This window comes from Pteropus alecto, unplaced genomic scaffold (genome assembly GCF_000325575.1).
Source record: "Pteropus alecto unplaced genomic scaffold, ASM32557v1 scaffold101, whole genome shotgun sequence".
NCBI classification, from domain to species: Eukaryota; Metazoa; Chordata; class Mammalia; order Chiroptera; family Pteropodidae; genus Pteropus; species Pteropus alecto.
Window position 1 is genome coordinate 13,928,849 of NW_006432945.1, and position 16,422 is coordinate 13,945,270.

General features: G+C 36.9%; 2 protein-coding genes across 2 annotated transcripts in view; both read right to left on the bottom strand.

The window, feature by feature from the left end:
* RABGAP1L (RAB GTPase activating protein 1 like) overlaps positions 1-16,422 on the bottom strand; it is a 393,018-nt gene that overhangs the window by 288,919 nt on the left and 87,677 nt on the right. The window lies entirely within an intron of this gene.
* GPR52 (G protein-coupled receptor 52) lies at positions 4,281-6,051 on the bottom strand. The gene has a single exon (XM_006907792.2). It carries the CDS (start codon positions 6,020-6,022, stop codon positions 4,937-4,939), a length of 1,086 nt encoding a protein of 361 aa, XP_006907854.1. The 5' UTR covers positions 6,023-6,051; the 3' UTR covers positions 4,281-4,936.

A 16,422-nucleotide genomic window follows, 5' to 3' on the forward strand; every position in this document is an offset into this window, starting at 1 on the left:
GGGGAAGTATATGTAAAAATAGGGTAAAATTATCATTAAAATGTTCTAGATATAATCTCTGGAGATGGAGGACTTAAAACAAAACCTTCCTGATCTGTGAAATGCAGTGAACACACCAGCCAGCCCTATTTCCCCAATGCAGGGTCATCCTTCTGTTAAAGAGGTGAAAAATGCTAGAAGGTGCCATCGATGGCACATTAAAAAACCTTACAGTGATTCAGATCCATTTCAGATTCAGCAAATAACACTTTGAACAAATTGTGTTGAAGCAAAAATAAATCGAGAACATCTAATATCGTAAGTAGAAGGTAATCAGATTTCTCTGAAAATTTACCTGAGAAAACAAATATTATAAAATTCAGAAAACTATGTAAACTATCTTCAAAAGAAAATAATAGCATGACAAAATTGGACAATTTTATTTATAGAATGAACAAAAACCGTTTTGCGAACTGTCAAAATATGTTTTGAAATAGTCAGCATTCTTTTTAATGATACGATTTTCTTTACCTGATCATAAAATAAAATGCCTATTGTAAAAAAAATTTTTAACAGAATATTTATAAAGAATAACCTAATCAAATCACTTTTCATATTTTAAAAGACAACCAATTTCACAGTGAAAAAAATGAATATTTTAAATGATAGAACTAGCACTGGATAAAACTTTTATTTACATGAAACTCTAAAAAGGGAATCTTTGTTTTTTTTATTGTTTTCTAGTCATTTTGTTTTTCCCAGCGTCTATACATTTGGAAGCGGAGTATGCCGCTTTCTACATATTCATTTAATCCTAAAATACAGTTTTGTTCTGGGGAAAGAACAAGTGTGGGAACCTACACTCAGTACCAGAAGCTCCTGGGCCCTGCGATGGTCCTACCTGAACACAAGTGATGCTACGCTCAGCGTGTCATCCTAGCGACTTCTGCACGTATTAATCTCCTTCCTGTCTCTCACATACTTGCATCTTTTTCACGTCTAATGATTAGCTTCCCGGGTCAAGCGAGACAGACGAAAGTCCTTTAAGGCAACAACTTCATTTATTTCTACACTCAGAACTAATGGTATATGTAGAACGAATCTGCGTATTCATCTGCTTTTCTTCCAGGTATCATGTATGTGATCGAAGAAATACCTGAGATTCTATTTTAGTGAGAAAAACTAAAACGCAAAGGCAAATGGCAAGACATTCCTGAACAGTCCTTTCCTATTGTTGCCAACCTGATGAAAGAAAATGTTAAAGCACATTTAATCTAAATTACTTTAAAAGGTAAGGAGGCAGGTTAACCCCAGAGTCATCTCTGTCTCATCCCAACATCTGCTTGCTGGATGTCTTCAATCTCAAATGATGCCTTCGTGAATAATTATTACTGAGGAATTAACGGAAGATTTCTGTATTTGAAAACATCCGAGTTTAAGCCAAAATCTAAGTTTAAACAGATTTGAAAAAAAAAAAAAAATGCTACTTTAGAAAACTCTAATACTCAATGGACTGATTCTGTTATGAAATAGAATTTTCTTCAATTGGACTTCATGCTCTTTAAGTTGTGATGGCAATAAATATGGCGGCCACAAAGGTAAACAGCAGCTACCGCATTCTATGTGCCAGGAGCCACGCTGAGCACATAGACTGCATTATCTCACTTAGCCCTCAAATCCAGCCGAACAGGAAAGTGCAAGTCTCTGGGTTTTACTAATGAAAAAACCCAGGACTTGGGACATTCAGTACTTGACTACCAAAGGTCAAACAGCTGTTAAGGGCCGAGATTCCAATCCGGGTTTCCTGTGCGAATGAGTTATGAAAACTTTCAACACTACATAACTTTGGAAAGAACTCCAGATAATAGAACCCTTAGTAACAGTCTACAGCATTACTGTTCGGCTGTCATTTACGACCAAATTGGATAATTACCACAGAATACAATATAATGACGAGAATAATGGCTATGCTTTCTATTCTTAAAATATGTGAACCTAAAAAAGATAGAGTAATTCCAAAGCAAGTATTATCTATTATATAAACACATATTAAAACATGTCAAAAGGAAGTTAAATGGCTTGTCCTAGAGTTGTACATGAAATATTATAATAAATGAAAAATCTAAATATAGAACTTGCCTCACAGAGGCTCCCTTTTCGGCCTACAATAAAGCGTTCCTTTTCCATGCTTCTTCCATTTTTTTTTTCAATAAAAAATGTATAGAGACTTGAAAAAGCTATTCAAGGAAAACTTAACAAAAATGAACAAAAGTGCTATCACAGAACACCGTGCCCTGGAGTTTCAGTCTGATTATAGACTGACCTGGCAAGTTTGGGTTTATCAGATGGCTGTCTTAATCAAAGAGAGCTGTAAGCTTAAGGAAAAAAATATCTCAAGAAAGGAACTGAAGCAAAAGATCTAGGTAAGAAAAAAAGAAAGAAAACTCAAGAGAAATTTTGTTGGAAAAAAGGTATAGACAAAGGTACAAAGCTCTGAAGGCTTTTGAGAAAAAAAAAAAAATAAACAAAGCAGTAGAGTCAGTGATAAGTGTACGGGCTTTGGCTCCAGGCCACCTGAGTGTGAATGAAACTTTGCCGCTGACTGAGTGACCTTGAATAAGTCACTTTTCTTTAGTTTCCACATCTCTGTAATGGGGATAACAGTAGCTATCTCAAAGGGCTATGGTGAGGATTAAATGTCATATGTAAAATTTCACATGGTGCCTGGCACTTAACTGTTATATTAATTATTATGAGGAAAAGCCGGAAGAGGAAAATGCAATATGGCCTCAGGTTTTCTGTACAGAGGGTCTACTGAGTCTAACTATATGTACACTCCAAACTAAAGGAATAGAAATCTGATTCCCAAATAATATGTATAATGTTGAAGATTCTATTTACGACAACTGAAAAGTTATTGAAAAGTTATAGTACTATGTTCCCTTGAACTTTGTCTTCCTTGAACTCGTCTGAACTTAAAAGGCACATTTCAACTTATCCAAGACTTCACTAGCAAAGAGAGGACAAGAATTGACATAAATAACCCAAACCCCAGAAACGTAAAGCAACTCAATTTTGATCCCAAACAGGTAAACTCTTGTTCCAAGTAAGCATTTTATTAATCTGAAGCAAAGTCTGATTTTGATGTAGAGAATAGTATTTTATTCTTTATTTTAAACCTTTCTTACATGTTGGAAAATATACAGGGGTTCAGAACAACCTCAATAAAATGATGACATTTCTGCTAAAGGGCCTCTGACGTCAAGCCACCAACGCAACGACGGCTGGCTCCCATAGGCACATTTCATCAACGCAGTTCATTAAACAGAGAAGTCAAAAGTGCTGAGAAGAAAAATACTTGGTAGTTTGATATAAATTTTTCCATATCTGTCAGGCAATAAATGTATGGTAAAAAAAAAAAGTAATATTTAGAAATATTGTCACTCACACCTACTTTACTATTCATTCCCAGGTGCCATTTTGCTGCATGTAACCTCCTGACAATTTATTACACACTTCCAGGTGGCACACTAAAAAATAAGCTAATTTAACCTCTGAATATGAAAACAGATCATTACAAAAGAAAATACTGACAGCTCTTACCTGTATCTGATAATTAAGTATACTGTATTCTCAGCAGCACTAAGAATGAAGCTTGGTCTAAATACCTAAATAACAACTACACAAAAGTATCTTCCTCTTATAAGAAGTTTTTGTATATTTTTTTCCAATGCTGATGACTTAAGCGACATCGATCATATACTGTGCTAAGAAAACATTAGGCACAGATCACATAATTTACATTTTCTTTGTTGTAAAAAATATAGTATGTGCAAAGCATATCACACAAATGCTAAGTGGACACAACAGCAAGATTTGTAGGCCTGATTAAAAAAAAGGTCAATTTTTTACTCTTAAAAATAAAAAGGACACATCAAGCAGCTTTAAGAACAGTACTTCACTTCTGGGTGAGTACCCTGTAGCCGCATTTGTATTATTTGTGGATTTTCTTAAAGGAAAACAAAGCTTTACTATAGTAAAAAAGGACATCACTTTGGGCATTCTTTAAAAAGAAAACCAGAAAAAAAATTTCCAAAAGCCGTGAAAAATATGTAACACAATATTTCAAACAGGCTATAGATTGCTTTGTTGGAAGGAATAAATTACTAAACATTATGATTGCTTTATAGAGTAGATTCTTTCATTAGCTAAGACACTTCTGGATTAAGGTACCAAAGGATGCAGATCAAGAAAAATGGAGAGAAAAATACAGCAGGCTGTTAGGAAGGGAAGGGGCATGATTTCACCCTGATGAAATAAAAACACTTTCTTTTTGCTCGTAGCAGAAAATTTGTGCTGCAGGGATTATTATAAAAATACAAGCAAAGAGACTGTGTGGCAGGTACTGAAATACAACGCTTACTATGCATCCTCCATGGAGAGACCACTCATGGATTTCAAATCAGTGTGTTTAAAAGTACACTTTGACGCAAGACTACACTTTGCCACATATATAATATGTGACATCGTTCTATAAAGAGCAATTTATGTAAGTAACTTCCACAAACACAAAGAGAGTGAGACAGACAGAGACAGAAGGAGAGACACAGACAGGAGAGAGAGCTCAGTCAGAGAGACAGAGACACCGTCACCGAGGGACTTGGCTCATGTCCTGTGGAAGATCTGAGATACTTTTTCATCCTCAGCGCTTCGTTTTTCCTATTTCTGCACATTTACACGCACACGCTATAATTATCTCATGAGATTACCCTCTATACATCGTTTTCTTTAGTTTTTTTCCTCCGTGACAAAAGAAAATAAAAAAGAAACCTCTGGTCCCTTCATCTCCTAGTCAACTATTCAAGTAAATATTTCTCTAGTGGCAAATTTCCAGGTGAATCAAGAATACGATCCAAAACCACTGTCAGATTGCGTTTGATTTACTGTGCAGTTCTCTTCAAATGGAGCAGGAATTAGCCCGCTTCCTGGGTTTGGGGGCTCGTGTTTCCTGACCCTTCGCACGCACACAAGACGTGCACATGGTCTGGGACAGCCTTCGGAGGCCCAGCCGGAAAACACTGTTGGAGAGGCTGTATATTACACAGTTACAGAAGCTGTTACTTATAGCCAGCCAGGTTGTTAGGAAGGACAGTGTGGGATTGTCCAAGACCCGGGAGCTTTCCAGAAGAAAGTAAATGATATAGGGGAGCCACAGCACGTAGAACACGCTGGTTATCCGAAACAAAACCATGGCGTAGCGCCGGTCAGGGCTGTGCCCGGTCTCTCCCGAGGCATCCACCTCGTGGCTGGGGAAGCGGGCCCTCCGGTCGTGGATCTCTTTGGTGTGCTGCCGGCAAATTTTGAAAATGTGGAAGTAAGTGAAGCAGACAACGAAGGCAGCAGGGGCATAAAGTAAACAAACAATAAAGCCAGTAAAATAGGCACTGGTGAGCCAAGAGGTGGCACACCACTCGAAAATGTCACCGTGGTAACCAGGTTTCCCCCAGCCAAAAAAAGAAGGCAAGAAAATCAGGCAGGAGTAGATCCAGATTAAAATAATGCAAATTCTCAGGCGACAAGGGGTGACCAGTTGGTTGTAGGAAAGGGGCTTGGTTATTGCCAGGTAGCGATCCACACTGATGCAAGCGAGACACGCCATGGAAACACTTTTTAGAACCGAGATGATATATCCAAAAACCTGGCAGGTCAGTGACTCGTGGATCCCCGTGGAGTAGTGGAGGAGGGACAGGGTGGGGACCAAGCAGCTCACTCCGACGAAGAGGTCAGCGTACGCCATGGTCTGGATGAAGCAGCTGGTGGTGCAGTAGTGTAAGAGCGGAGCACAGTGAAAGACGAAGATGACCGTCAGGTTGCCAGCGATGATCAGAAACGTCAGCAGGACGATCACCACCGTCTCGAAGATGCAGACGTCCACCGCACTGTAGTGGCCAAATCCCAGTGGGCAGGAGGGACGCTCGGACACATTCACGAGGCCACTGCTCAGGTTCAGGATCCTCCATTCAGGCCACCTGGATTCATTCATGGCTTCGAATCAAGGGAGCCTGCAGCCTTGGCGACGGCAAGCCGGTGCCCTGCCCAGCATCTGTGACACTCTGCACACGAGCGTCTCGGAATCGGCTTCGGTAGACAGTGGCTGTGCTTCTGTCACAGCTGAGCATCCCAGAGAGTACTCAGGTCCCTTCATCAGCCTCAGTGCAGCAGTGACACACCTCAGCTTTGGGAAGGGATGGGCGAGGGAGGGGATAAACTACAAAGGAGCGGGGGAAAGGTCACTCATTAGCTTCCTCTGGTGGCCTCAAACAACTTTCGGCAAACACAAGGCACTTCTGGAGAAAATGAATGTATTCCCTTGCACTATGAAAAATTAAATCTACAAAAAGAAAAAAAAAATCAATTGCCAAGGGAAGAAAAGCTTCTGTGGGCTGTCTGTCCTCCTCAGAAAGGCTGTTTCTTAGAGATCAACTAGAAAGAATGAGAAAAGAAAAAGTCTGAAATTGTCTCAGGCTTCCTGTTTCATCTATCATGAGAAGTGGATTCATATTTTAGAACTTAAACAGTTAAGATCTCAGATTTGGTTGGAAAGCTAAGAAAAAGTTCATTGTGACAAAGAGAGTCTTTAGGTTCAGTTGAGGGTTTGACGCTGGTGGGCCAACTTTATGATCCATTTCTCTCTCGTATCTTTAGAAAGCTAAGAAACCCTTCCCGCCCCACCCCACCCCCCACCTTTGCCAACAAGGTTGATTCCAAAAGACTCATCTCTATTCAGGCACAAAAGAGTAGAACAGAGGGAACAGACTCCAGACTGCCCTACAGCTTTCGTGAGGAAAAAAAAAAAAAAACAACATACTTCCAGTAGGAAAGATATAGTATGCAATGGGTTAACACCTAACAAAATATGATAAACCTCTGAAGTTTTAATTCTGCATGCATTTTTAACGCATTCAGAAGCAATGCTTTAATTGCTGCTACCAGCAGCAATGTGATTTATACTTCCTCCTTTTCAAAAGAAAAAGAAATAATTTTTGCTATTAATTTCAGCATCAATAACTGACAATAACTTTTACCATCTGACAGGCCACCTTCCTAGTAACGAAACATGAGCATAAAATATATAGCTTAAGTCATTTCTCACCTTTTCAATCACAGCTATATCTCACATATAGAGAGACATATATATGAAATTGAGACAATGGAAACTTTCCTGTTTACTCTGAGCTTATTGACTAGAAATGTTGCCATTATTTATAACTTAGCTATTTCTAATAGGCTTCACAGTCTGTTTCTCTACTTTTTCTATTTTTATTAGATGATTAACACATTAAATCACTACTTCAACTATATCTTCTGAAAGTGGAAAATTACCTTGTTTGTTACATTTGTAGTTATGTAGCAGCCATATGTTTAGAGAAATGTCTCTTCTATTTCTGCATCCTATTTTGAGCAAGGTCTCAACACAGGGGCCATTAGGCAGGTTGTAGGATGGTCTCATTTTAAAATACCTCTAACGCATCAAGATGAGTTTAAATCCTAGAGTTTGAAATACTGGAAGGTTGGCAGGATAGAATCCATCCAAAAAGCTTCCAAGGTCATTCTGATATAAGGTTAACATCATCAAAAGTCTTTTTTAAAGTACAGGCATTTCAGAGAGTCTCCTGTCAGCCTTTGTTGTCATACCCTTTGAAGAAATACCATGCATTAAAAATAAAAACATTTCCTCAGGAACAATGCAGCAGCGTGAGAGAAAGCATTCTTCCGAAAGTTATTTCCTCGTGCACCACCGAGTCACCCAGGGAAGTCCTTCTCCTTTCATGAAAGCCACAAGATATTCCTCCTTGCACACTCCCAGTTCCACTTGTCACAAAATAGTTCTCTCGTTACAGGAAAAAGGCAATGCTTCTCACCTACATTCACTCTCAGCTGCTAGGCTGGGCTGCTTGATCCAGAAGTCCGATTCACTGTGATGCAGTTACCGGATGCTGTCAGGATATTCTTCACAGTCTCCCAGCATCACTGCCTCCACCTGAGCCAGAGCCCCGCTCCTCCTCCTCATCCTGAGCTGATGCAGAAGAACTCACCATCGGAAAGGTGACTCGGTCCTCCTGCCCCAATCGACAGCACAGCCAATGGCTACTGTAGCTGAAACTGTCTCTAGGTAACAGTTGCCAGGCACATGCAGGCTTATAGACTTACTCGGCAAGCTCCGACCAAGATTGACAAAAGAAGACAATGGGACTGACCGATGCTTATAACATATTAACGGCACGCACGAACTTCTAGAGGTATTCTCATAGCATCTCTAAAGATTATTTCCTATGGACAAGACAGACAACAAAAACTGAGATGTACCTTTAAACCCTGCAGAGAAACTACCACAAGGTACTACGATACTAAAAGTCAGCAGTAATCTAATGCTCATTGGCAGAAAAAAAACTATTTAATTATTAAAAATCAGCTAAGTCTTCATGAACTCAAGTGATATAGCTACTATTTTTATTCTCTAAAATATAGTTACATTTTGATTAATAGAAGTTAGGTCATTTAATAACCTCTCCAATCCCTTCCACGCCCACACCAAATTGCTAAATTTGATGTATTTAACTGTACAAACAAAGCATTGGAACTAACACCTGTATACTAAAATCTATTTAGGAAAATATTTAAGGTCAAACATGACCTCAGAAGAGTAGGCATTAGAAATAAACAGAATGATTGTTTAGTCCACTTTTATCTTAAAAAAAAAAAAAGATTCAAAGAGTCAAAGAACTTTGTCAAACAGTGCTTGAGTTAAAAGAAAGTAAATTAAGCTCATTTACTTGATGGAGGTTAAAAACCTCCAAAATAAAACCTCCATTCATCTTGACTTATTATTGACAAAAATTCGTTCTTATAAGCATAATTCTTTTGGGGTCAGCGCTTTTCTTAAAAGTGACTTAGAATCAATTCACCAATTATTTCAGAATTAAATCAGGAAAATTAAGATGAAAATGCAGATGATAACTAACATTTGTTGAGTACATTCAATGTGCCAAGCATTATGCCATGTGCTTTATTTATTTTTTCTCTATAAAAACCTTAAATCTCTATGAAGTAGGTACCATCATTATCCTTTTCCAAAAGAAAAAAATAGGCACCAGAGAAGGTAAGTATCACTTGCCTCCCATGACAGTCATGAATCTAGGGCTGAAACAGGTCAAAACTGCCATTCTTAATACCGCACTGATGCGCCCCAGCCTTTTTCCTCTCCTCTCCTGTCCACTGATGGCTGCCAGCCAGGAAACGTCTAAGGAGAATTCTGTTGGATTTCAAACAATGATTTGTAAAGAAGAGGAAGCTCTATACTCTCCTTCGTGTTGAACTGCCTTTCAGGAAGTCCATGTTATAGCTAAAATCTTCAAGAGGTTAGGTCAAATTATGGAATGGCAGAGCATTTCTTATTACCAGAAAAATTTATAAAACAAGTTAAAATAACAACCTTTAGAATGAGAACCATGTTGAGTTTAGAAAGTAAATATTTAGATTTAATACAAAAAGGCGAATGTAAATAAAGCTGCCATGAACATAGGGGTGAGTCTGAAGAAAATGAAAACACTAATTCAAAGAGATATACTCACCCTAATGTTCATTACAGCATGATTTACTGTAGCCAATATATGAAAGCAACCTAAGTGTCCATCGGTAGATGCGCTGTGTGTGTATATGTATATGTATGTATGTGTACACAGGAATACTATTTAGCCATAAAAAATGAAATCTTGCCATTTGTGACAATATGGATGAACCCAGAGGGTATTATGCTAAATGAAATAAGTCAGACAGAGAAAGATAAATAATGTATGACTTCACTCACATATGGAATCTAAAACCAAAACAAACAAAAATAGAAACAGCCTCATAGACACAGGAAACAAACTGCTGGCTACCAGGGAGGGGAGGGGTTGAGGGGCAGGTGAAATAGATGAAGGGGATTAAGAGGTACAAACTTACAGTTATGAAATAAATAAGTCATGGTAATATAATGTACACAGTAGGAATACAGTCAATGATGTTGTAATAACTTTGTATGGTGATAGATGGTGACTAGTTCACTTACCACAGGGGATCATTTTGTAATATATATAAATATTGTATCACTATGATGTATACCTGAAACTAACAGGATATTGTATGTCAATTATACATCCATTTTTTTTAAAAGGCTAGAAAGTCCTATTTTACAGGAAAGCATTTTGACTTTTAGGGATCCCTAAAGTATTAAAATCAACAAGACTGGATTTAACTAACATTCTCTTTTACAATCATAATAAATATTTAAAATAAAAATTACATTTGATACATATTCATAAATGTGGATAATTCCCACATTCCATATAGTTAAATACTAAGCCTTACTAGAAAACTATTGAAAAATAAAATGCTATCACTTACTAAAGTCATCAAAATATAAAGAAATCATTTAACAAGTATAGACTGCACATTTTTAAAAGTTTTCAATTATAATATTGCTAAAATCAGGAAAATGGCCCCCAAAAAACTCTCCTGTAAAATTGAAGTATTAAACTGTTTAGTTTGACACATTTATTTTCCAAAAGTCACTGGCAGAGATCTGATTCTAAGAATACTGTAAACAATCCATAATTGTATGTGCTTTCAAAGGTATATGATAACGCGAAGGAAAAAGTTCAAGGAGCAGCGCCTATGACTCACTAAACATCCTTCTTTCTTTCCAACTTCTACCAAAAAGCTTCAGTAGTTCTCACAGGATAATTCTCTCCTTTTTGGAGCCCCTCACTTTTCTTCCTTTCCATTCTTTTTTTCTGATCCGATTTTAATAGTAACTAATTTATAACGTAAAGCTCTAATAGCAAAAGAGCATTAATGTCATATATTTACATAGTTCATTACATAAAGCATTTTTTTGTTTTTGTGCTAGGCATAATTCTCTTCATTTTAGGGGCCATTAGGTGTTTTATTACCGCCATTCTTAATATGATCATTATCCCCCCTCTCCTTTCAACTGATGAATGCTAGTCGGGCAATTCCTAAGAGGAATCATTATTTGCAATTGCTTCAGAATTACTTCTAACAGCTAAAACTATATAACTTTCCAAGATGATACATCACAGTTGTTGACTTTTTCATTTATACCTTAAAGATGTTCTATATATTATTTTATATGTATCGGTATTTTATTATTAAATACCTAAGCAATTCAAGACACTATTCAACAGGACCTAAACAGTAAAGCCCCAGAGGGCCATTAGCCATCAATGGTAAATGGAATAAACAGTAGGCAGTGGCTATCAAGGAGAACTATATAACTAATACATTAAAAAGTAAACTTTTCTGCTTTATTTGATTTAATAAAGTAAAAGGTTTTTAAATGTAGTTTTTTAAATGTATGAAAAGGTGTATGCACTCAGAATTTATCCACTTCTTCAACTACTCTCATTGGTTAACTTTTCTCCATCTCCATTGTCACTACCCTAAGCAAGCTCACACCATCTTATGTGTGGACTACGGCAGTAGCTTCCTGAGTTGTCTGTAGCCTCTCTTCAATCCATTATGCACAAAACAGAATATTCTTTCCAAAACGCAAAGATGATATCATTCCCTGTTGAAAATACTGCAGTGGTTTCACACTGTCCCCTTAGGATAAACTCTTGACAGGCCCTATGAAATCCAGCCTCCATGCAGCTATCAAATATTATTTTTCTGGATGGTTTAGGTTAGCTAAACTGGCTCGACCTCCCCCCACCACGCTGCCCGCACCCCTCTGGTCCCGAACATGTCTCTGCTATGTTCCCAACTGCCGTGGGTTATCTGTACCTGCGCTTACTGGGCCATCACACTCCTCTTAGCTAATTCAGATGCAACCTTCAGGTTTCAATTCAAACGCCACCTCCTCAGGGAAACGCGATGGGAATTCCCAGAGCAGACCAGATCCCACACTTATCGTAGTTTATAATGATCTATGTCATTCAACTGTTATCTTCCTGACTGGATTGCAAGGCCCATGAGGGCAACGACATCTGTTTTGTTCCCCGTTATATCTCAGGTACCTTTGCTACAGTGCTGGGTATAGAATTGGAGCTAGGCAAATATTTAATGTAATTTTAATGTAAAGCATATAAAAATAGCTTGAAGAGTCTGTAAGATGACAGATCAACACTAATAATCAATTTTGTGAAACTCAGAATACACAAAATTCCTTCCAATCCCTTGTATGACAGACAAGCTTCACAAGAGAACTATAAAATATATGACCGAATTGTAGGGGAAAAATAATTAGTTTCTAATTTACTCAAATGAAGGGTAACACTCATCAATACCTCTTCCTACACCCAATTCAATATGAATATGTGACTAGTGCTTTGAAAAATCATATCTAGCAAGAGATAATGATTATTATTTTTAAAATGACAAATGCTGCAAAATGCAATATCGGTGTATTTTAAATGCAGTACAATCAAATGCAGCAACAACAGTATCAAGGCAACGTGGTCAAGGTGCCAACGAAAAAATAACCCCTCTGAAGTGGCCCATGTTACAATCCACTGATTTAGTGACCTCTCGCAGGCAAAAAACAAGTTCATATCGTTAACTTCATTTCATTACAAAGCAGGTTATTGGCAATTAAAATATTTAACAAATGTTAAGTTTGTGGCACTACAGAAGAATACTTTCTCAACCTGTGGGAGGTTGGGAGGGAGACTGTGGGAAACACTTTACGGGAAAACACACAGCTAACGTGATATTTAATGGTGGAAGAGTAAATGCTTTCTCCCAAAGGCAAAGATGTCTGCTCTCACCATGACTATGCACATTGCACTGGACGCCCCCACCAGTGTAACAGGACGAAAAAGAAGAAGAAAAAATAATAGTTAAGCCATACAAGAAAAGACATGATTGCATACATAAGAAATACTAAAACAAACTCTACCCAAAAGCCCATTAGAACTAACAAGTAAATTTTGTCAAAATGCAAGGTCAATATACAAAAATCACTGCATTTCTACACACATGCAACAAACAAGCAAACAGATTTTCAAAACCATAAACCATTTCCAATAGCCTCAAAAAACAAACACTATAAATAAATTTGACAAAAGATGTATTAAGATCTCTACCCTGAATGCTACAAAATGTCATTGAGAAAAATTAAAAAGTCCTAAGTAAATGGAGAGATAAACCATCTTTATGGATTAGAAGACTCAGTATTGTTAAGAATGTTAGTTTTTCTCAAATTCATCTATAGATTTACTTGTTACTCCAACTAAAATACGAGCAGGGGGTTTTTATTTGTTTGTTTGTTTATTTGTTTTTATAGAACTAACAATTTGTTTCTAAAATTTATATGTAAAAACAAAGAACCCAGGATAGCTAAAACAATCTTGAGAAAGGATAAAAAGTTAGAAGACTCATACGACCTAATTTCAAAATTTCTGACAAAGCCATATAATCAAGACTGGCACAAGGATAGATAAACAGATCATGGAAACGAATAGAGTCTAGAAATAAACCCACTTACCAATTAAGTTTTTAACATTCTAAAACAAGTCAGGAAAAAATAAAATCTTTTCATAAATGGTAGTAGAAAAATTTAGATATCTCAGGGGAAATGGAGTTAGCCCACCTCCTTATACCATATGCAAAAAAATATTTGAGATGATCACAGATGTAAACATAAAAATTAAAACTGGAAATATAATAGCTTCTAGAAGAAAACATCTTAGAAGGAGAATATCTCTGACATGATAGTAGACAAAGATTTCTTAGGATACTGAAAGCAATAACTATAAAAGGAAAATTTAATAAATTATACTTAAAATCAAAATTCTGCTTTTCAAAAGATATCGTTAAGAAAATCAGTAAGCAAGTTAAAAGACTAGGAAAAATATTAACAAAACATATATCTAACAAAGGACATATTCAAAATATGTAACTGACTCCTATATTTGTTAATAAAATACAAATAACCCAATTTAAAAATGGGAAAATACTTGCATAGATACTTCACAGAGGAAGATATACAAATGGCCATCAAGACAATGAAAAAGTTCTGAGCATCAAGTCATCAAGAAAAGGCAAACTAAAATCACAATGAGATATCATTACAAACCTACCAAACTGCCTAAAATTAAAACACTGACAAATGCTAAATGTTGGTAAAGATACAGAACAATTGAAACTCATAAATTGCTAGTGACTGTATTGTAAAATGGCCCAACTTTGAAACAGTTTGAGAATTTCTTACAACGTCAAACAAATCTACACTATGACCCATCAAATCCTCTCAATAGAAACAAAAACATATATCCATTAAAAACTTGTATAAAAATGTATGCAGTAGCCCCAAACTGGAAACAAGCATACATCCATCAACAGGAGAATGGATAAACTAATTGTGATATGTCCATACCGTGAAGTTCTGGAACAGATGAAACTAATTTTTGATGAAAGAAATCAGAACATAGTTGCCCGAGGAGGCGTGTGTGTGTGTGTGTGTGTGTGTGTGTGTGTGTGTGTGCTGTGTGTGTTGACTGGCAAAAGGTATAAGGAAACTTTCAGCAATAATGAAAACATTTTGTTATCTTGATACATTAATTTACAGTCGAAGAGAATGAAAGCTATGACTGCACGTGCATATTTCAAAGTGCTCCATTTTTGTATAAAACCACCAAATTAGAGCCCTAAATTAATTGAGTGAATTTTAAGGCACTGCCAGGAAAATATATACTGATGTTTGAAAAGAAAAACATCAGAGTTTTCCCAAAGTAGTGTCCCATCTAGAACGAGAGTGACTGAAGTGTCTAAAAGAACAGATACTGCTGGACAGAGTAAGTACGTCGAGCCTGTGCCTCCTTTCACACCCTCTGAATCAGTATACCCGACTCATGGCCCAGTGTTTGTACTCACAGACACAACGGCCCAGATGCAAGTGAGACACTGAGCGAGAAAAGCCTTCTTATTAAATGCCAGTTACACAACACTCTGAGACTGCCCTAGCTAGCTGGGATCTAAGATAACTGGCCAAGAAAGCAAAACCTCTGAGAGATTCCATTATTTTTAGTCAATCGCAAAGAAAAATAAAGGAAAAAAATACTAATTTATATGTATGTTTAACTCTTGGTAGGGGAAATCCTCAGACATAAATATATGATTAAAATCTGATTGGTTGAAAACAGTATTAAAGCAATAAAATCACACCATGGACATTATTGTCTTTCCATTTCTCCAAGTCACGGTTTTACGTATAACGCACATGTATCGAGTTTGAAGACTAGGAAAAACTGAGAGAAGAGAGTAGAGGCTCTAGGAGGAGCCAGATCTGGGCTGGACACTGGCCACAGAACTCATGACCTAGGAGGTCTGGGATGTGTCATCCTCTCCACATGTAAATGGAGATAATCATATCTACCTTTTTTTTTTTTATCATTAGTTTCGAGTATATAGTACATCGGTCAGACATTTAGATAGTTTACGAAATGATCCCCTGATTGCCCTTTCTCCCCTCTGGCTCTACACCTAGTCATTACATTACTGCTGACTGCAATAACATCTACCTTTTAAAGTTTGTTATTTAATTAAAAACTAAAAGTAAACCCTGAAAAGCGCATAGCAGTTTTTCATTCAAAGCTCACTGACAGTGTAAGTAAACATATTCATTATTGTCAACTGGTTTTTTGTTCAATCATTTCTCCTTAAGAAACTATAGCCGCAAGTAACCTGTTGAAGTTAGAAAATTAATACATCGTCTGAATCTAACTATGCATCTTAGAAATTTCTGTGATTAGCAACACAGTAACATAAAAGTTATCAAACCTTAGTTCATGAAAACCTCAGTTACACAGATCCTGCGATTCCCAAATAACTGATTTCTTTCCTCTTTTTAAATTTTAAAATTTTTGTTTTACTCTATTAAATTTTACATTTAAGCCTTTATAAGATATATCATCTACTTCTCTGCCTTCTTAAACTAAGAATTCTGAACATAATTTAACATTAGCCTGGTAGGCTGGAATCATCGCCATTAACATCAATTAGAACACTGACTTATGACACAATCATACCTTGGCAGCTGCTGAATTCAATATATCTTACGAGAGAGAGAGAGAGACAGAGAGACAGAGAGACAGAGAGACAGAGAGACAGAGAGACAGAGAGAGACAGAGACTGGTTTAATTTGCAAAACCAACCGAGCATCTAGAAAAGAATACATAGCTGGCCAGATTTTCTGACTCTATTTGTATAACAAGTATAGCAGTACCCCTCCTTCCTCTTCTAATTTGCAATCTTTAATTTTCTAGAGGCTTAAATATCAGAAACTACACTTATAAGAATTTTCTTCTCAAAGAGTAAATAGCAGACCTGCTCTTTGGGTAAAGCGCCATAGCTCAGGCCTGAGCTGTCAGTTATTTCTAG

Bases quoted from the DNA above. Each gene is read 5' to 3' on its own strand.
- GPR52 (XM_006907792.2), bottom strand. From the start codon at position 6,022: ATGAATGAATCCAGGTGGCCTGAATGGAGGATCCTGAACCTGAGCAGT.